Below are 22,964 nucleotides of genomic sequence, written 5' to 3'. Positions count from 1 at the left end.
GTTCGTAGCTAGATTAGGGTCTTTTATAATTTGTATGTCAAGTAAAATTAATTCCAATTTTGAGAGCCAACCCGTTGTAAAAATAAATCAAACACTCATATTAGGTTACACGCGTATGTTTCGTTGGCAGATATCCAACCTCATCAGATCTTTAATAACAATAAATGAAAAAATGGTTGCAAAAACAAATATATATAAAAAAATTTTTTAAAAATCAAACCAACAAACATTTACCTCAATTTATCAATCACAATCCAATTAACAAAAATTAAAGTATCAAAATCATCTTCTAACTTTCTCTCACACAAATATTCAAATTTCAACTCCGACAACAACTATGAAATAATGCAAACCGAAGTTCAGTCCAAACAGTTCTTTTGGCTTTATTTTTCAGTTTAAAATAGTTTATTATTTTGAAATTGGTTTTTTGTGTACATTTATAATTATTCCTTAAACTCATCATTATTGGGTAGTGATCATTGAAAGGTACGTTGAAGACGTAAGTTTTATATTTGACTTTTTCTAGCCTAACATAGAAATTATCTATACATGTACCTTTGTTAATATCAATATTGGATGGTCTTGTTATGGTATGTAGTCCAGGGCAATATCCATTTTCTAGCAGTACTTGTAAAAAATCTTGATCTAGTATTTCTTCACTCAATATATCAAAATTAAAGTCTCCCATTAAAATATTGTTTTTATATTTTTTGTTTATTTTCAATAATTCTTTGAGATTCAATAGGAATTCAGATTTAGATAAATCATGAGATCTGTAAATTGCAGACAGCACCAAATTTTTGTTGTTTTCTAGTGTAATATTAGAGTTAATTATTTTTAATTTATCAATTTCAAGAATTTCTGTAATTTCGGTGATTTCTTCTTTCATATACAAAACAACTCCATCTGATTTGTTTATTTTACTTGCATTGTAATATATTTTATAGTCTGGAATATTGAACATTTCATGATTGTCTAAATTCCATGTTTCTGTGCATACTATTATACATGGTTTTTTTTCGAGGTTCTTCAGAAATACTAGTAATTTATTGTAATTTTTTTTAGGCTTCTGATGTTTATACAAAGAATGATATTATTTTCTTTACATATATATTTGTTTAGATCATCAATATTATCTGTTTTATGTTCATTTTCAAATATAATATCATACAAGCTGTTATCCATATTGTAATATTGCAGAAAACTATTTAGTATTCCTGGTTTTATTACCTGTTGGACTTGGAGTAGATAATGATGATAACGATAAACTGTTATTTATTCTCGGACGGTTATATATCTTGCGGGTGTTTGTTTCAAAGTTTATTCTACCAAAATATCTTTGATGAGTTGGTTGAATTGGATAATCTATCATTTCAATATACCTTTTTATTTTCATTTTTAAAACTTCAACATTTCGCTGTCGATTGTACTATGGTTTACGTTGTAGTTTTTACTATATGTTTCATTGTGGAAAATGCAGTTTGGACATTGGAGTATGCTGCTACTACACATTTTTGCTTGGTGCTTGCCAGCACATTTATAACACGTTGGCTCTTTTTTTGCTTTTTCATACTTTCCGCCGCCGTGGCCAAAACCTGAGCAGTTGTAACACGGATATGTGTTGATGACGTCAAAGACTCTGCAGTTTTGACATCCAATAAATAATTTGTTACTATTGTTTTTTATATGTTTATATAGAATAGATGGAGCTTCTATTATTGCAGTTACTGTTTTATTTTTTTCATTTGTAAATACATGATTTACTTTGCATTTTTCTTCGTATTGACTAAAATTTCTTGCATTAATATCAGTTTCTATATCTTTTACATTTGTTTAGAAAGCTTTGGAAATTCCTACTACTTTAACTATCGGTTTACGTATTTCTTCTTTTAGAACAGTAAGTGCCGGTAGTTTTTTTTTGTAAAGTTTTTTCTAACACTGTGACATTTTCTTCGGTCATGCAGTTGATAATTATTGTGTCAGTATTTTTAACTTGTACACTTTTTGTTTGTATGTTTTTGTCTTTAATTAAGTAATGTGCTACTTGATTTTCTAAGTTTATGTTATCATTACTCTTTTTCTTTATTATTAATCTTGGTATTCTTTTGGGTTTAGGTTTTGGTAGTGCAATTGTTTCAGCATATGTTTTTTCATAATGTTAGTATTTGCATTTTTATTTTGTTTTTCTTTAATTAGTAGTTCATTGAGCAATTCATTTTTTTCTTTTGTTTCTTTGTACAGTTCTTTCAATAGGTTATTTTCGGCTTTTAATTGTTGTAATTCATACAAATCATTGATCTGTGTTATATCCATATAATCATCTTTTTCATTTAATATTTGCTTTTCATGCACAAGCTCATTTAATATTTCCTGTTTTATTTGTTCTCTACTTACAAGTTTGAATTGTGTTATGAAAGCACTAGCTTGTTCACTTAAGTCCCTATATGGCAAGTTTGATGTTAGTGCAAAATTTGGATGCTCCTGGCATATTATGAATGAGCTGTTTATTAGTTTGATTGCATTTCCTGCATTGATTTTTGCTACTATTTCACTCGTATGATAGAAATTTCCACATACTAAACACACAACTGTTCCTACTTTTGTATTTGGATGACACTTGAAATGCTTATGTAGCGATGATGCGTCAGGCGGTTGCACTTCCGCACCGCTTGACGGCGACATCGCGACTGAAACTTTATGCCCCAAATTTCATGCAGGACATGACCCACGCGGTCTTTTGAGATGCCTACGATCTTAGCTATCTCGCGCACCTTCAATCGTCGATCTGCCAATACGAGATCGTGAATTTTTGTCATGTTATCCTCCGTGGTACCCGTTTTCGGAGCACCTGGACGTGGCTCTTCAAAAATCGACTTGCGACCGCGTTGAAACTCGTTAAACCAATTTTTGACGGTTGCTATCGAAGGAGAAGAGTCACCGTACACAGCATCCAAGCGCTTTTTGATTTCGCTGCGCGATTTCCCTTCCAAAAACAAGAATTGAATCACCGACCGATACTGCTCTTTTTCCATTTTTCAAAAATCAACGGACACACTTGCTTTCATACGCTCTCAAAAATAAACTACACCTCCGATCCGGCTGAAATCTTGACAGTAACCATCGAGAAGGTTGTACTGCGTGATAGAATATTTCTTTTGCGAGAGTGGCGCCATCGGGCGGTGTGGCTAAGTACTTATCGGACCACCCTCGTAAACTGTTTAAAATAGCCAAGAATTGCCCACAACTGGATATAAACTCAATTACATATTCAAAAGTGTAGTTTGTACAATTTTATAACCAAATGGATTTATAAGATTGGGGTATATTTTTCTCAAATTACATTTTCCAATAAAAATTTTTCCCTAAGGACTTTCTCTCTAACCAAAACTGTTCCCAAAAAATGTAAATTGGCTAATCGCATATTCATATCTAACAGTTATTTATTTATTTGTTTCTTATGTTATAATTAGGTTGACCGTAAATTTGAAAATTTTTTGTAGCGCTGAAATATTTCTATTCAATAAATTCAAAGCAAATAATAAGTAATCAATAATAGTCTAAATTATAAAACCACAGATATAAAAATTTTCACACATAGATTGGTTCTTGTACTACAAACATTCAGATACAATTGCTCAGTGGTATTGGAATTGCCGTAATAAGAACCAGTGTGGCGCTTGAGCTATTACGACAAGCGATAATAAAAATTTAATAATAGTAAAAGTTGCATTAGAATCTTCTTACGACCATGCATCTCACCAAGAAATTGTGCAAGCTCTTAGAGTAATCGAGGGAATTAAGAAAGTAGCCGCTGTAGCCGCACACACAAACATATACATAGTCTTTGGAGGATGAGTTTGGAGTCGTTACATATGGTGGAATTGACAAACCACTGGGTGCGATACCACCCCAAAGAATGTCACACATACACACATACGCGCGCGCGTGAGTGCGGGTGTGTAAAAGGCATAAATCCGACCATGCAACTTCCACATGAAATAGTTTTGAATACCCGTAATGCCGGCAGTAAGTGTTAAAAGTAAAAAATTATGATAATGAAGCATTAAGTATATGCTGAGAAAAAATTGTTGTTTTTGAATACAAAATTTACTTATTATAGCTAAAAAAATATTTTATAATTAATAAAATAAATGAAACTAAAAAATTGCTTGACAAAAACGATACTTTGAGCCTTCGAGGTATTAAGAAGAAAAATCGTAGTACTCCGTAACTTTAAGAGTTTTTGGGAATACTTTGACATTGAAAAATTAGATCTACATCCTTCATTAATCCCATATATCCAAGGCTTTTATAATAAAAAGAACAAAGTTGTATTTTTTGCTGTGATAGGCATTTATTCTGAGTCAAATCGTCGAAAGGTACTAAATTATGTAAATTATGTAAATCTTTAATTTAAATATAGTTTATATATAATGATTTATTCGATAGTAACTCAGATTTTTCGCTCATAAAAAAATTCGTTAAAAAATTGTATTGTAATAGTAGAAAAGATATTTCTCTAAAATTTAGTTTTGATAAAAAATACTTTTTCTATGTGTAAAAATAAATATTTTTTAAGGAGTTTTTCTTTATAGTGCATAAATTCAGAGATAATGAAACTTGAAAAAAAATGAAATAAAAAACAAATCAAATCTGATTAAATTGCCTAAAAGAGTTTTGAAATTCCATGACAGAAAAAAAAGTTTTCTTAGTTAACAGATTATTTTAAAAATGAAAATAAATTTATAAATAATTTTATTTGTTGGTTTTTTGATAACTATGTACTTGAACATCGTCTACGCTAAAAAAGTTTACAGCTCAGATCTCAAACTAAAAATTTGATGCTATAATTTCTGTTTTTTTTTGTACAACCATTTCCCTCCGAGTCATTTCTCATTGGAAATGATTCCAAAAATTTAGAATATTTCTTATATCCCTTAATTTTTGCGAGTAGTCTAGTTCAAAAGTTAAAAGGTGTTTCTGGATTGAAATATACAAAAGGAAAGTCTTAATACTTTTTACTATAGAAAAAATTTTTATTTTTTTAACTTCAAGGTCTATTAAAGGTATTGTTTTACTCTTTAAAATGAGTCCCTGCATGTTTTTTTTTAAGACTATTGTGAACGGAGTCGAAAAATGTTGAACTTTGTGTAATTTTAGTATAGTCTGGCGACATACTTATGCATATAACTAGATGATCTGAAGATATTTTATAGAATTTTTTCACTAATCTGACAGAAATGTGTTAGTAATAATGGAAACTCAATCTATTATTTTATATTCAACATTTTTTAAATGTATCTGATGCTTACCTTTGCAGAGTCCTTAAGATGGGCCATAGTAGGATCATTGATTATTTTACCACTTGCTGCTTTTGTAGCATGTATAAGATCTCCCAAAGCTGAAGCAACATCGCGTACAGCATTTATCAACATGACTTGTGCTTCAGGGTTACTACTTCCAAGGCTAGCTGCACCAAATTTAACAACTTCAGCAAGTTCAATAATTGTTGTTATGGCATTCTGAGCAGCTACAGCCAATTGCTCTTGAGAAGATGCTGCTCCAGCAACTAACGTTTTTGTATCTTCAACTAATGCTTTGGCAGTTTTTAACATATTTTCTCGATGATCAGCGAATTTTTCATTTTCATTTTCGGCATGAAGAGTACCCGCAGAAGCAAACATTATAGTTGTGTCAAGATCTCCAATGATACCTGATACTGTGCTTACTGCATTTATACATGCTTGGGTCCCTCGAGATCCAGCTTGTAAAACTGTGAGAACTTGAGATACTATATCATTCACTATTCTGCTATAGTCAAAAATTTGCCTGGTATAAATTTCATCTGAGATTATTCCGTGAGTACCTGCTGATTTAACTATATCAATGCATGCTTTTCCGAGTTCTTGAATGTACATTCTTAATTTTACTGATATGTCAGGGTTTGATGTAACAACCATTGCACCTAATGAATCTTCGATTAACTGTGTATACTTGTGAGAAAGATCTATTGCAAGTGGTCCTAGTTTCGTTGAACTCATAGCAGAATTATTCGACTGTAAAATAACAAAATTTTAAGTTAAGAAAATAAAAAATATAAATCAAATAATAAGAAATATGTCAAATTTAAAAAATTTGACAGTATTCATCAAGAGTAGTAACAGTAATGATGATATCCATGCTATATAAACAGTTCCATGAAAACAATCTTTTAAATTGATACGATTTAAAAAAATGTCAAATAGAGTGCTCACTCCTTACTTTTTCACTTTAACAAGTATTACAAATCTATTGAGGGATATGCTCATTATACCTTTTATCTTTCTTTCTAGAACAGACAATAGTCATGAGAAAAAGAAACGTAATTTTTCATGATAGTTTATAAAATTTATAAAAATAATAAGATGATTAATTCGAACGTAAATTTTTAGAGACAAAATATGGTTTAGTTTGAACTAAAAATACGAAATCTGTCGCAAAAGTATCCGATATACGAGGTCTGTCCGGAAAGTATCGGGCCTACGTTTATATCGTCGCGCCATAGTGTTCGAGCGACCTCTACCGGACAGAAACGTCAACAGTAAAACTTCATGAATCTATGGGTTACTTACTGACACCTGCCGGACGTATAGTTCATGCGCAGCATGTCATTATTTACAGTGCCTTTTTCGCGTTCGTCGGATTTTGATATTGTCAAAAATGACTGAAAAACAAGATCAACGAATTTGCATCAAATTTTGCTTTCAACTCGGAAAAACGAGTTCGGAAACTATTGAAATGATGCAAAAGGCCTTCGGAAGCGAGTGTATGGGCAAAGCACGAATAAAAGAGTGGTATAAACGGTTCAAGGATGGTTGCACTTCTGTCGACAGTGATTCTCGTTCCGGCCGACCTTCGACGACAAAAACCGCAGATAATATTGAGCGGATGCGACTTGCAATCGAACAAGATCGTCGTGTGACTGTGCAAGAACTAGAAGAAGACCTTGGGATACCAAAAACTATCATTTCAGAAATTTTAACCGAAAATTTAGGAATGAAACGCGTGTGTGCGAAATTCATCCCAAAATTGCTCACAGCAGAGCAGAAGAACATTCGCTTAGAAATCGCTCTGGACAATTTGGAAATGGTCAATAATGATGATAATGTGCTTAGAAAAGTTATTACAGGTGATGAATCATGGGTTTATGGTTATGATCCTGAAACAAAACAACAATCTTCACAGTGGAAGCATTCTGAATCGCCAAGACCCAAAAAACACGTCAAAGTCGGAGCAATGTTAAGTCAATGTTGATTGTTTTTTTTCGATTGTGAAGGTAATGTACATCACGAATATGCACCAACAGGTCAGACAATCAATAAAGAATGCTACGTTCAAATTTTGAAATGTTTGCGTGATGCAGTAAGAAGAAAACGGCCGCACTTTTGGGAAAGTGGTGACTGGCTCCTCCATCATGATAATGCGCCAGCGCATTCATCCAATCTTGTGCAGTAGTTTTTGAGCAAACACAATATCGCATTGCTTCGACAATCTCCATACAGTCCCGACATAGCCCCTTGTGACTTTTGGCTGTTTTCAAAAATAAAAAAACCACTCAAAGGACACCAATTCGATGTGACAAAACAACGGTTGAAAACAATGCGACGAGTGTACTTAAGGCTATCCCTAAAAGTGAGTTCCAGGACTGTTTTGAAAAGTGGAAACATCGATGGAACCGTGTTATTCAATCAAGTGGAGATTACTTAGAAGGATGCCATCCACCAGATGATAAAGAATAACGCTAGCACGAAAATATAAAAGTAGGCCCGATACTTTCCGGACAGATCTCGTACACAACGCCCTTATAATCGAAAAAACAAATCAGAACAAGGATCACTGTCAACAGATGTGTGGTCACTTTTGAACTGCCTATACCACTTTTTTATTTATGTTTTGTCCATACACTCATCTTTAAAGGCCGTTTGCAAAATTCAAATAGTTTGTAACGGGCTGTTTAATAACTAATAATGAGAATCATTAAATTACTGCAAAGTAGTTCAAGAAAAGCCAGCGACAGCTTTCTGTACTCCGAATTGCACTAGCGCAGTGAATTGTAAAATAATATATAATTAACAATTTATTTATTTATTTATTTATTTCATGTGCATGAGCACCAGCGTTACTATTATTTAATAATTATCTTAACATGCTATTCTTCCAAAACCTCCGAAAGTCATCATACCAATAAAGGCTGATCGCTTCAAGAATAAGAAAATAACCAACGCTGCCGAAAACATTTATTACAAGAGAGAAAAATCACAAGAATTATAAAGGCCTAAATGAGGCAAGAAAAATAAGGAATTACTGAACAACTCAAATGCGCCGATTAACTCAAGAAGTGCGTCCGAAAAATACATCGAATATGTATTTTACTTTTCCTGAATTTTGCGTAGGCGTATAAAAAACTTTCTCTATGTTACCAGCGTCTGTAAAATATTTTTCTTGATTTTGCTTATATATATGGGACGATCCATGTCAACCGGATCACTGCTGTGTCCAAAATTTGATGTGACCAAAAAAATCGTGCAACGACTCATTTTAAAGCTTAGGATATCTACTTTCTGATGCTGTGTGCGCCTTTGCAAAATCCAACATGGCGGCTCCAATATGGCAGCTACAGGAGACAAACTCGTAAACAAAAAATTTTATTTTTCAAATTTTTAGTAATTAATGTTAAAAAAATTAATATTTCATATTTTTTTATGAAAATCTGGCTCATTTCCTACCAAAAAGTAACAGAGACCATTTTCGCTAAAATGAAAAATAAAAAAGTTATAATTTTTTGAAAATTTTCAAAAATAAAAACCTGCAATTTTTTTACTCAGAAGGAAATGACTTTGGAAAAAAAATTTAAGGAACAAAATTGCTTGAAATTCATCAAAACACAAGTGTGAATTTTTTCGAATTCCTTTGAGCGATTTTTTTGAATTTTTTTAAAAGATCTTGGGAAGTTTTTTAATTATTCAAACAATCCGATAAATCCAAAAAGCAAAAAATCGCTCAAAGGAATTCGAAAAAATTCACACTTGTGTTTTGATGAATTTCAAGCAATTTTGTTCCTTAAATTTTTTTTCCAAAGTCATTTCCTTCTGAGTAAAAAAATTGCAGGTTTTTATTTTTGAAAATTTTCAAAAAATTATAACTTTTTTATTTTTCATTTTAGCGAAAATGGTCTCTGTTACTTTTTGGTAGGAAATGAGCCAAATTTTCATAAAAAAATATGAAATATTAATTTTTTTAACATTTATTACTAAAAATTTGAAAAATAAAATTTTTTGTTTACGAGTTTGTCTCTTGTAGCCGCCATATTGGAGCCGCCATGTTGGATTTTGCAAAGGCGCACACAGCATCAGAAAGTAGATATCCTAAGCTTTAAAATGAGTTGTTGCACGATTTTTTTGGTCACATCAAATTTTGGATACAGCAGTGATCCGGTTGACATGGATCGTCCCATATATATATATATGGCAGCTTTTCTGATTTGGCTTATGTATGCAATTAACACTCAATATTTCCAATAGTAAAAATATGTAAAAGCGTATTAATAATTACCTCAAAAATGTATATTAAAATATGTAAATTATCCCCTCGCAATTATCTATCTAAAATAATTGGAAAATCTGTCTAGTATATCGTGAGTGTGATAGCAATTAAAATGCTGCTTGATATACATATTAATATGCCGCATTAGTCACGCCCACTTACATCTATGCCTATGTTAAATAGAAAGAGATACCTTAATAGATAGAAAAGGATGACGCATCACACTCAACTTGCTTAATAGACAGAGACAAGCTTGTATCTTGATTAATGTGATAGAGAAAGAGATAATGCTAAGAACAAAAATCATCGAAATCGAAATAGTATTGCGACTACGGAAATTCATAATTAGGAGAAATAATATATATTTATAGATATATATTACTATATATTTATATATATAGTAATATAATAATATAATATATAGTAATATATTTATATAATATATATAAATTGCAACGGTAGTCGATTCAATTTATCGAACCGTTCGCGATTCTGATTTTCGCGCGTTAGTTCTAAGTATTGAGAGAGAGCGGGGGCGCGCGATCTTTTGAATTAGTAGTTACGTCTCAGCTGTTACGTGTGTAGTACCGCCAAAATAGTTTAGCACAGTGTTCCAACGATTTGCCAATAAAAAAGTTTACTTGGATTTTGGATACGTGTGCAAGGGTGAGCGAGGAAGCAGCAACAGTAGCAGCATCACGGAAGCAGCAGCGAAAGCAACAGCTATTATACAGCAGATTTGCAATCGAGGCAGCACAGCTGATTCGGATCTGAGGAGCACCTTTAATTTGCTTCAACAATTACGGCTGATCACCGTAATTGCACCGCAGGGTAGGTGCACCTCCCTTAATTATCGCGTGATAAAATACATTTGGTATTTTGTCCAACAGTGTTAGCGTTAATTTTTTGTATTCGCGTCGAGCGTTAGATCGCGCCAATTTTCGTATCTTCTCTCTCTCTCTCTCTTTCTCACCGAAAGTTATTTAATTGTAAATCCTATTTGCGTGCGTCAGTCTTTCGGCCCGACAAAAACTGTAGAGATTTTTTATTAATAAAATCTATTAAACTTATTCGCCGATTTCGTCATATAATTTTCCTAGTAGTTTAAACAATTGAAAAAGGCTTAGGTTTTAATCCTATTACAGCTAGGGGATTAAGTGGATTAGGAGTAAAGTCGCTTACACTTAAAACTCATCGTGTGTCACAAGGCACGTGACTTAAGGTGAGTTCAACTCCGCTTGATCGAAGACAACTAAGTTAAATCAGCTGACGTTAAGGCGAATACACGTATTAACATACGTGTTAACGGAGCGGCGGTTTGCTCTGCATCGTGGGAGTTTGTTCTTAAATAAATTTCTCATTTTGCAGATTTATCTCCCCCGTTACAAAATATATATATATATATATATATATATATATATATATATATATATATATATATATATATATATATATATATATATATATATATATATATTTATATATTTATATTTATATTTATATTTATTTTATATATTTTCTATAGATATATTTTCTAGAATCGAAGTGCCTGTGTTTAGAAGCACCATAGCTCGCTTATACTCACCGTGTCTAACTGGGATTTTTATAAATATCACGTTGTTATATACTAGAGGCACTAAGTTGACGATAAAAATTTTAATTTGAATAAATGTGTCAATTTTATCTCAGTCTAAAAGTGAGTACTGCACGACTTATTGTTAACCAGCTATTTCATGCCTATTCATTTCACTACACTGTAGTTTGCGTAAGTGCACCGCGTATCAGCGAAATTAGGAGTTAGGTAACTAGTGCAAGGAGGAGTACGTAATACCGCGTCCGCGTTCGAAATTCATTGTACATGTACCTAATCTCCAAGTTTAATTTTTATTGTTATTAGTGTTCAGCAACGTGTACCTAATCAAAAGGCTATTTCTATTTTTATTAGTTTTATGCAATCAGCCTACACAACTCAGGCCGTCATTTTCACTTAACATCGAATTTAGTTATTTCATTTTACACGATACAATTATCCAGATTGTTATTTAATAAATCGGCTCAATCATACACAACTTCAATTACTTTACCTATTTCAATAACCTGCTTCCTCTGTTTATCCGACTTTAAACGTTAGTTCAAGATTCCGCAGAGAATCAAGGCAATTAATAAATATACTGAGCTGTTTACTGTCAAGGTAAGCCACGGTCAAGCCTCGAATTGAGCGAAGCCGCGGATAAATATTGCGGGTAAACACATCCCTACGTTCATTAATTCACGGATCATTTTTCGTAAGCCTAACATACCCAATCAAGTAAAAAACCGAAATATTTATAATAAATTGCCTTATAAAACGTTTCGCTTACAGCTTCAGCTAAAAACTCTTGGAATTAATTCAGGTTAGTTCAGGATGGCACTTCCCTGAAATAGTAATTATTCCCAATTAATAATTAGAAGTGCCTGGCGTCCAACACTTCGATAGACTAATTACCGTGGTTAGGCAATAGATTCGGTTCACGACTCACATACTAAGTTATTTAAGTGAGCGTGATGGTACCACTCTATCAATCGTCTTAACCATTGTAATTTCTTATGTTATCCCGCTAAGTACCGTGACGATTGTTAGTCGGCAAGATACCACGTTACAAGTTGCCGCACAACTTTTTCCGAGATTAAAGCAAAATTTTATTCAATTTCGCTGTTCGGTTCGTTCTGTCATTTTTAGCAATAAAAGAATTGCGACGAACGTACAAAAATCATTGTAAACAAATACACGTTGCGTAGGAACTAAGGTGTTTCATCGGTATCTCGAGCTATTGACAAGAAGGTTAGGAGCTGCTGGTGATAATTGTATCCTCTGGAAGTCACTTGAGTTTCTCTGGGTAAAGATATGAACGGAGGTCGGAAACTTTCGGGATTGACCTCGTATATGTATTCAAGTAAAGTTTATGTTTTAAACGCTACGTAAAAGAAAACATTCCGAAAATACATATATAAAATAAAATACTCTTCGAATTCTATTTGAGACGCTTACTTTTTGTCTATTTATTAAATTCTAGAATAAAATATGAAACAAACTATTAAACTATTGAATTTATTAATAACCATAATTCTATGAGGAAAAAAGTGTCACAAGCCACGCAGGGATATCCCAAATCATTTTCGAGTAAATATTTCATTAATCATTTCTTCATAGAATAATAATATTGAAAAATAGAAAGCATACACTACCCACATTTAGCGAAAACGCTATTTAAACATTCAAAACATCGCTGCCATATAAAAATATTTATAATATGAAATTTCATATATTTATTAGCCAAAATAATAAATCTAATTCTGTATAATACTAATGAAAATGATAAATTCTTCGAATATTTACCATCGTGATTAAGCTACATTGAATGACCAGATTTAGTGCATAGTTTTCAAGTACATGGTAACAATTAATCTTTAGAAAATGTATCGCTTTGACTAAATACAGTACAAAATGCCCACTGCTATTTGGTAAGGAAAGTGATGGGCACATCATCATTACATGAATCATAGCAAATCATACATGAATTTCATATTTAGTACAAGATATAAACTTAAATAATTCTGTTGAACTAGAAGGAAATACACTCATCTTGCATAATGTTATTGAAAATTAGATAATTTTTAAGGTACAACATCATTTTATAGTTATGCATAATTGATAAAAAAAATACACAAATTCACTTATTTTATAATCAGTTTATAATGAAATTACAGTAGTTCACTTGGTTAAAATTTAGGCCTTCGCACAAGAGCACAAGGGTTTGAGCCAGAAATATAAAATTTCTCAGAAATGAAATTTTCACATGCTTGTTATGGTCACTACGGAGGTTTAGTTTCCACATTAAATTGTCGGTTCAATTATAATGCAAAAGTTTGCTCCTATACCGTTCTAAACGCCATGGAAGAGGCTGGTTTGTGCCTCTCAGAGCCATCGACAATTAAGATTATTATGTAACGATAAAGTTATAATATACGAGGTGTGTTCAAAAAGTAAGGTGACTTTGTATTTTTAAGAAAAAATATTTATCAATATTTATGTTGTCCCCTTCGAAGTAATCCCCCTCAGATACAATACACTTATGCCAACGGTTTTTCCAATCCTCAAAGCACTTCTCATAAACACTTTTCGCTATAGCCTTGAGTTCTTCCAGCGATTTTTCCTTTATCTCCTCAATCGTTCCAAACCTTCGTTCTTTCATGTGTTTCTTAAGTTTTGGGAACAGGAAAAAGTCGCAAGGGGCCATATCCGGTGAATATGGTGCCTGAGACATGATTATGGTTTTGTTTTTGGCCAAAAAATTCGACACAAGCAGCGATGAGTGAGCAGGGGTATTATCGTGATGTAAAAGCCATGAATTGTTTTTTCACAATTCTGGGCGTTTTCTTCGTATTGCTTCTCGCAAACGGCGTATAACTTCAAGATAATACTGTTTATTGACCGTAGGTCTATATGGTAAGAACTCCTGATGCACCACGCCATGGTAATCGAAGAAAACAGTAAGCAAAACTTTGACATTTGATCGAACTTGGCGTGCTTTTTTCGGTCTTGGCTCATCTGGGCTCTTCCATTGGGATGATTGGACTTTGGTTTCGATATCATAACCATATACCCATGATTCGTCATCAGTTATGACCCTTTTGAGTAAATCTGGGTCGTCATTGACGTCATTCAACAGTTCTTGAGCGATGCTCATGCGACGGTTCTTTTGGTCAAAATTTAGCAATTTCGGAACAAACTTCGCTGACACACTTCTCATGCCCAAAACGTTAGAAAAAATTTCATGGCACGAGCCAAGCGATATACCAACATCCTCAGCAACTTCTCTGATAGTGATTCGACGATTTTCCAGAACAGTTTTCTTCACTACTTGAACGTTTTCATCAGTTGTTGACGTGCTTGAGCGTCCAGAGTGAGGCTCGACATTGGCATCTTCCCGGCCATCTTGGAAGAGTTTGTACCACTTGTAAACATTTTTTTACTCAGAACAGTTTCACCGTATGCCACCGTCAACATTTCAAGTGTTTCGAAGCACTTTATTTTATTTTTTACACAAAATTTGATGCAAATCCTTTGATCCATATTTTTCGATAGCAAGAAATCCCCGAGCACGCAAAACACTTATAACCTTTACGCCTCTCACAACGAAACAAAAAATGCTATACACTTGAAACTTGGTACAGATGTTTGGGAAGAGTGTACCAACATATCAAAACAAAAAAAATCGATAATCGAAAGTACGTTGCTCGTGAAATTTGAAAAGTCACCTTACTTTTTGTTACAAACAGGTATATCAAACCTAAACAGTATAACTGCAGTAGTATAGTTAACACGTACCAAAAATTCGGAAGAAATAAATGTCGAATCAACTGTATAGAATAGTTTAAAACAAAAAGCTGAGAAATAGCCTACAAAAAAACAAAATAATAAAGCGAAGACTACTGGCTTGGAAATATTATCAATGCAGTAAAAACAAGTAATAAATTTGAAGTTGTAAGAGAAAAAAGAAATAGCGCTAGCAGCGATAATATAGGTAAGTTAAATACCTATACTCACAACACCTACAATAATTGAAGCCACGAAATTACCACCTATCTTTGTCAATAGTATTTTAATTATCAGTCTGTTAAGAAACTTATTTCATCAAGTTGCAGAAAATGAATTCCCACTAAAAATGCTAAAAGACCGAAATCAAAATTCAAATAATTAAACGGAACTTTTTACCCCATTTATAGCAGAATTAGAAAGAAAAAATAATGATTTTTATAATTTTCAATAAAAGAAAAATGAACCTAATAAAACGGTTTAAAAAAATATGCATCCATCGGTAAATCTACATGAATGGAAAACCGACATTCAACTACAAAGCAATAAGAATAATAAACATCAAACATAAAAATCTAAGCAACCGTTATCAATATTTCTCGTTGAAATAAAAAGGAAGAAAAACAACAAAGAAATTTATGAAATTCATAAATACAAATTATTAGTTTTATGCCTTCACGGAAATAAAAGAGAAATTCCACAATGTACGCACCGTCAAGAATATAATTATAATAAAAATTACTGTCACTGAACCCAGTTTGAGTAAAATGCGCAAATAATCAACTCATATCTGAAAGTCTCACCCAACACAAAATAAAAAAAGTTAAATGTGCAAATTGTGGAAGAAATCACATAGCCAGTAAAAAAAGATTGCGATGGAAAAAAACTTCTCCTACAGAAATTATTCTTGGCACTAACAAGGAAACATCGCTTGACCAAACGTCTCAGATGCGCACAGGGTGCAAACAGAAATGTAAACACAACAGTAGAGGAACAGAAACAAATACAACCTCAATAAATAGTAAACAATAACTATGATAGCCAATTAGTAAACATGATGACTCAACTTATGAACAGAATGGACATGATATTAATCTACTTACCACGCGTGTAACAACGAGACACACCTACGGGCTTTACCACTAATTCTTTATAGGTTATATATGGTTGACGGGGCGAAGTAGGCGACCAAGCAAAACTGCCTTAATGGTACCTCTTCTTCCTTATCAAGAAGACGCATAACCCTCAAAAGTTGAATGTTTGGTGTACAATATTTAATAATATAAGCCAACACATTTTCACACCCACAGATTGGACCTGATGTATCCGAAGATATTTGATGTGATAAATCTGAATCAGAGCTCAGAATTTCTCCATTATCCTTAGCTTGCAACGGTAGTCGATTCAATTAATCGAACCGTTCGCGATTCTGATTTTCGCGCGTTAGTTCTAAGAATTCAGAGAGAGAGGGGGCGCGTGATCTTTCAAATTAGCAGTTACGCCTCAGCTGTTGATACGAGAGGATATCGCCGGAATTTTGTTTGCACTGTTTTCTCGCCGAGTGATAGTTTTATCCAGAGTAATTACGCGCGCGAGTGCAACAACGTGATCGGCAGATTACAGCATCACGGTAGCAGCATATTTGCAGCTGATAGGCGGTACGAGACAGCGCAGCTGATATAACAGTTCCGGAGGCAGTTGATACATTTTATTGGCATCAACAATTACGGCTGATCACCGTAATTGCACCGCAGGGTAGGTGCACCTCCCTTAATTATCGCGAGACAAAATATATTAAGTATTTTGTTCAACCGTTTAGTGTTAAATTTTTTGTATTCGCGCCGAGCGTTAGATCGCGCCAATATTCGGATCTTCTCTCTCTCTCTTTCTCACCGGAAAATTATTAAATTGTAAATCCTGTTCGCGTGCGTCAGTCTTTCGGCCCGATAAAGACTGTAGAGATTTTTATTAATAAAATCTATTAAAATTATTCGCCGATTTCGTCATATGATTTCTCCTAATAGTTTAAACAATTGAAATAGGCTTAAGTTTTAATCCGATCATAGCTAGGGGATTAAGTGTATTAGGAGCAAAGTCGATTACACTTGAAACTCATCGTGTGTCACAAGGCACGTGACTTAAGGTGAGTTCAACTCTGCTTGATCGAAGACAACCAAGTTAAGTCAGCTGACGTTAAGGCGAATACACGTACTAACATACGTGTTAACGGAGCGGCGGTTTGCTCTGCATCGTGGGAGTTTGCTCTTAAATAAATTTCTCATTTTGCAGGTTTATCCCCCCCGTTACAAGCTTTTGAGAATATTTGAATATTTCTAACCTAAATATATGAAAAACACGCTTGTTGCTGTTTTTAAACCCCTTTAATTTTGTGAAAAAAAATATTTTTCTGCAAATTTGACGATATTATAAAGAACAACTCTTCCCTTTTAAAATAGACAACTCGGTTTTTTCAATATCATTTTTTTCGACAAATATATCACACAATGAAGTATGATAACCTAGCATATTCACAAATGTCGTTTAAGCAGAGGAAAGTTTTGCTTAAATATAATTTTCCCTAAAAAATAAAATATAATCCCAATCAACCTTAATCAATACCTTAATCATGCCTTAATCAATGAACTCTGTACTCAGCTAAGCAATAACCTCCCAACATTACATTCCAAGTTCTTTAACGAAAGAATCCTTTATCCTGCACGGTAATAATCTCAGTCAACTACATCCCAAGTATCTGAATTCAAGATCCGGGTACCATCCAATAACCCCCGCTCACTACTTCCCAAGTTCCTGAACTCACAAATTCTGTACCCTGTTGGGTTGACCACTGTTATTTTTCAGCGAAACATTTCTCTGCTAAAAAGACATTTATGATATGCAAATTTATCATACTTCAAGTAACAGTGGTAAACCTAACAGGGTACAGGATTAGTGAGTTCAGGAACTTGGGATGTAGCAGGCAGGGGTTACTGGAGGGTACAGGGATCTTGGATTCAGATACTTGGGATGTAGATGACTGAGGTTATTACTTAGCAGGGTACATGATTCCTTGGTTAAGGAACTTGGGATGTAGCGGTCGTCGGAGGTTATTGCTGAGCGAGTACAAATTTCTTTGATTAAAGTATTTGGAATTATATTTTATTTTTTAGCGAAGATTATCTTTAAGCCTAACTTTCTTCTGCTTAAATGACATTTGCGAAAATGCTAGTTTATCATACTCCATTGTCTTATATCTCCGTCGAAAAAAATTATATTGATAAAAATGAGAAGTACCTTTTGAAGAGCAAGAGTTTTTCTTTAAAATGCCGTGATCAAATTTATAGAAATTTTTTTACGAAGTTACAGGAGTTGGAAAACAGCAAAAATGTATTTCTGAACTTTTTAGATTAGGGTATCTCGAAAACTTAGGGCGATGAAGCCATTCTGAGCTCGAATGCGGATTTAGTACATCAAATCCCTTTAGAAATATCTTGTCTGGTCTCTAGATGCAGACTTTTTTCAAATTTTGTCGGACAGTGTAATTAGTTGATAGGTCCATTTTTATTGAAGAGAATTTAAATGCGACCAAATATGTAATCATATATTGCTATCAAATCATCCCTAAAAAAATAGAAATAACTGGTCAAAATTTTGAGTACACATACTTCCAACAAGATCGTGTCCCATCTCACTATGGAAGCAATGTACGAATTTGTTAATAAATCTACGAGCGTCGTTCAAATCGATAGTTCGCGCCCAACAAAATGAGAATGACGGCCTGCGAGTAATGCCGTCGCCATTGAGACAGTGAGCTTTGCCGGTTTGAGACGAGTATCACTACGTCGTGATCGATAACTTGGACAGAGCTAATGCAACAATATACTCGTATGTATATATAATTATAGTATATAATTATATATATTATACGAGCTCTTCGCGTATTCAGCCACCAACTACCTTTTTACAATCAGTGTTTCAATCTTGAGATTGTATATATGCTTAGCTCAATTAAAGTCTCTTTTAAATAAAAAATAAAGTTTTTCCATAACAAATACTACGTTACGTGTTGCTTCCTGACCTAACTCGCTTAACCCTTTGAAGCATACATTTTTCTCTCCAGGATATTTAGATGAAAATTTATATATAGGGGTTTTTGAGGTCGCTGATAATGAATCTGACATTAGATTGTTCGAATTTTGCATCTAAGATGGCAGATTCAGAATGGCGGACATAGATTATTTTCTATATTCGCTTGAAAACTTTAAAATTCATAACTAATGAGTTTTAGGGGTCACTGATAACGAATCTGATATCAGGTTTCCTAAATGATGTATCCAAAATGGCGAATTCAAAATGGCGGACAGGTATTTATTTTCTATATTGGCCTGAATACTTCAAAATTCAATGTAAAGGCTTTTAGGGCTCGCTGATAACGAATCTGATATCAGATTTCCGAAATAATATATCCAAAATGGCGGATCCAAAAATTCGGATATCAAATTTCATTTTTAGGGACTTCATTTTCATGAAACGTAATTTCTAAGGGTTTTCGGTCGTGCTGATAACAAATCTAATAATATAATTTAGTATTCTGTTTCAAATATTCTAGTATTTTGTTTTCTGATTAGGTGAATGAATCTCTCAAAAAAACAAAAATATATATATATATATATGGCCCTCAGACCCATGGAGAGTACATTCAATACAAAGTGTTTGGTGCTCATACAAATCGCCAAAAGGCCCTCAACCCCCGACCTACGAAAAATAAATAAAGATCGGCTCTTTGCTTCTGGAGTCATCCATATATTTGTTGACACTCATTGACTAAAATGAAACATGAAAAATGCAGAAAATAATATATAAAAAATAAAAAATAATATAAAATATAAAAAATAAAAAAAATATATAAAATATAAAAAATACAAAAAAAATATAAAATATGAAAAATACAAAAAAAAACGTAAATGGAGCTTGAACTCATCACATCCTCGTCGTAAGCTCCGGGTAATGCCGAGAATGAGTGAAAGAAGTATCCACTATTCTGAGATATTATACTTTCAAGTCATGCAAATAAGCATGTACATCAATCATATCCTTTGGCCATCTTGGCTGCAGAATTTCAGAAAACTAGTATGATATTGATTATCATTGAGATTGAGACACTTTAGATATGAGTTTGAGAGTATTCAAGCCAATATAAAAATATACATATCCGCCATTTTGAAAGCATTATTTCGGAAACCTGATATCAGAATCGTTATCTGCGACCCCTAAAACCCTTTAGATATGAATTTTAGAGTATTGGTATCAATATAAGAAATCTTGCCCGCCATTTTAGATCCGCCATCTTGGATACACAATTTTTGAAATCTGATGTCAAATTCTTATTCAGCGACCCCAAAAACCTTTGTATACCAAATTTGAAAGGGATACTCTCATTATTCGCGTCAATAATGAATTTCTCCCCAAAAATTCAATTTTTTTCTTCTTTGTTCATTTAAAAATATTAAAAAATAACCCAATATATTGATTTCAACTGCAAAATTATGTTTTTGAACTATTAATGAACTGAAAGAATGCAAAAGACCCTGTTGAAATCCATAATGTTGTTCTAAAATGGCAAAAGAAGCAATAAATCAATGTGTCCATCAGGATGGACACTGTGCTTCAAAGGGTTAAAATAAATCAGAATTATTTAGACGTTATTTTTAACAATTGTTGGATAGGTTCTAGAGGATTTATTGAGAGGTCAGTTAGATCATCTGATTAAACTGTACTTAATTATTTTCTGTGGGGCTATGTCAAAGATAGAGTTTTTAAAACGAAGCCCCAGAATTTCCTATACTTGCAACAACACATATTAGAGGGATGTACTATTATACTGAATGACCAACGCCATCAACAACTTCTATAATCGATTAAATTATTATCAGAAGATGAAAGAGCGATACTTTGAGGAGTTACTAAAATAAATTACATTGGCTATGATTGTGCGTGATTGAACTGCTTAGAATCTTGCCTTCATTGACTAGGATGTAGAAGACCCTGCCTTGAATCCCTGGGTTGAAAAAAGTTTTGCCTTGGCTCGTTCAGCCGTAAAAGATCTCGCCTTGACTGGCTGCACTGTGCCAAATCTTGCCTTGATTGGCAGGGTTGAGAAAGATAAATTTGTGCTAACTGGGATATTATGTTTGTATTAGCGAACTCATTTTAATTATATATTAAATATATTGACCTATTTTAATGCACGACAATATTTTTACATAGTATTAGTTATTTGAGTATCTCTCACTTCAGCGTCCCAGGCTGTAGAAAACGAATAAATAAAAATGTAGGGCTGTTCTATAACGTATTCTACATAAATCTTAATTTTCTAAGATTTGAGGAGACGCAGGACAGAGCTGAGTATTTGTACATTTGAAATATTGAAGCAAATTCCTCTACTAAAACATTAAAATGCGTCCCTGGATCGCTACACTATTACGAGTTGTTATTAAATTAATAATAAACAACGCGTAACAGTATGTATCTAATGAAGTAAGCCTCGCTTTACTTCTTAACATAATGGAGAGTAAATTATGATTGATTGAAATGCAGATAAATTAAATAAATGTGATAGATAATTATTTATTACTATGTCTCACTTTATAACCACTAAATATTATTTATTGAAAAATAACAAATATTTAGATATGTTTACTGCGAAAATTAACAAGACAAGTCAAAGTAATATACAAAACACTTAATCGACGCACTGGTAAGTAAATGGAGCTCTAATTCTGAACTGCCTGCTAAAACGTATGCCAGACTTTTTACATGGTCTTTATTACATCAATCATCTTAGAAATTTGGAATTAGTATCACATTGAAGTAGTATCAAACTTGCTACATCGCTATGTTGTTCTAAAAAGCGTTTATTCGCGACATAAATTTTCTGCAAGTCTGATGATTCTTTCATAAATGCCCGGATAAATTTGGTTTCTATTAAGCGCTTGAATTTCGGAATTGTATGTGCAATGTTTAAAATAAAACTTTTGTGAAAAATACGTTGCAAGTCATTATAATACAAGGATATAGGTGTTCCGAAATAACTAAATTATTTTTTCAGTTCACTCAGAGTTTGATCACTGAGATGTGAAGACGTGTCAACACTGCACTTTACCCAAAAAGCTAAAGTATTAGCCAATTAATAAACTAACAGTTAAATTCAAAATTTAATTTAATAAAATAAAAAAAAACCAACGGCCAAAATGGCTACTCAGTCAAAAGATGACAACATCGCTCCTAATAAAAACAACGAAAACTAGAAAGTCGCAAGCGGCAAAAGCGAAAGGAATAGCCTAGAAAAAAATTCAAAACAAAAAAACAGCAAATCCAATTATCGGGCTATTGGTTAAGTAACACAAGTAATAAGTATGAAATATTATAAAAAAAAATCACAATGAAGACGAAAACAATAAAGCACATAAGTAGAAAAGCAAATCCCCCCCCTGTTCTTCATTAACAAGATAGAAAAAATTATACTATTAGAAAATCTACTATAGACAATAACCGATGAAAATTACACTATAAAAATGATAAGACAAAACTTAAAATTCAGCCAACAACTTCGCAAAAGTATTTGACAATTATTACTGTATTGAAAGAAAAAAACACCCAATTTTACACTTACCAGCGCTATAAAAAAAAAAGGTTTTTCCAACATTTATTTCGTGCTCAATTCCCACGGCACAGCCTAAAGCCTGACCTCCATCAGGAATCAATCCATTAACGAGGTCTTCTATTTCCTTCAGCTGTGTTTCCGTGGCCTCCCACAGTCCTACCGGTGCGAGCCGTACCATCAATTCCAGCTACTTCCATTGGTACTTTCACTTGGGCGTCCTTAAACCATAACTCATCCTCGTCGGAATCCAAAACTGCGCGGAACTCTCTTATAAAGTTAGCGCCTACATAGCAGTCATCCGTGAGCAGTGGCGTAATGGCGACTCTGATTTCCTTCGTTATTCCTCCTACTTTAAAGGGGAACATC

The 22,964-nt window shown here is 33.2% G+C and overlaps 1 protein-coding gene across 3 annotated transcripts in view; it reads right to left on the bottom strand.

Moving 5' to 3' along the window:
• Positions 1-22,964, bottom strand: part of LOC131672448 (talin-2) — an 870,100-nt gene that overhangs the window by 172,706 nt on the left and 674,430 nt on the right. For all 3 annotated transcript variants that reach the window (XM_058949681.1, XM_058949672.1, XM_058949665.1), the window contains exon 13: positions 5,313-6,056. In XM_058949681.1, coding sequence (XP_058805664.1) covers positions 5,313-6,056 — 744 coding nt within the window. The remainder of the gene's footprint in view (positions 1-5,312; positions 6,057-22,964) is intronic.

The sequence above is a fragment of the Phymastichus coffea genome, unplaced genomic scaffold (assembly GCF_024137745.1).
Source record: "Phymastichus coffea isolate CEN01 unplaced genomic scaffold, Cenicafe_Pcof_1.1 PCOF00011, whole genome shotgun sequence".
NCBI classification, from domain to species: Eukaryota; Metazoa; Arthropoda; class Insecta; order Hymenoptera; family Eulophidae; genus Phymastichus; species Phymastichus coffea.
This window is presented reverse-complemented; position numbering and strand designations above follow the sequence as displayed.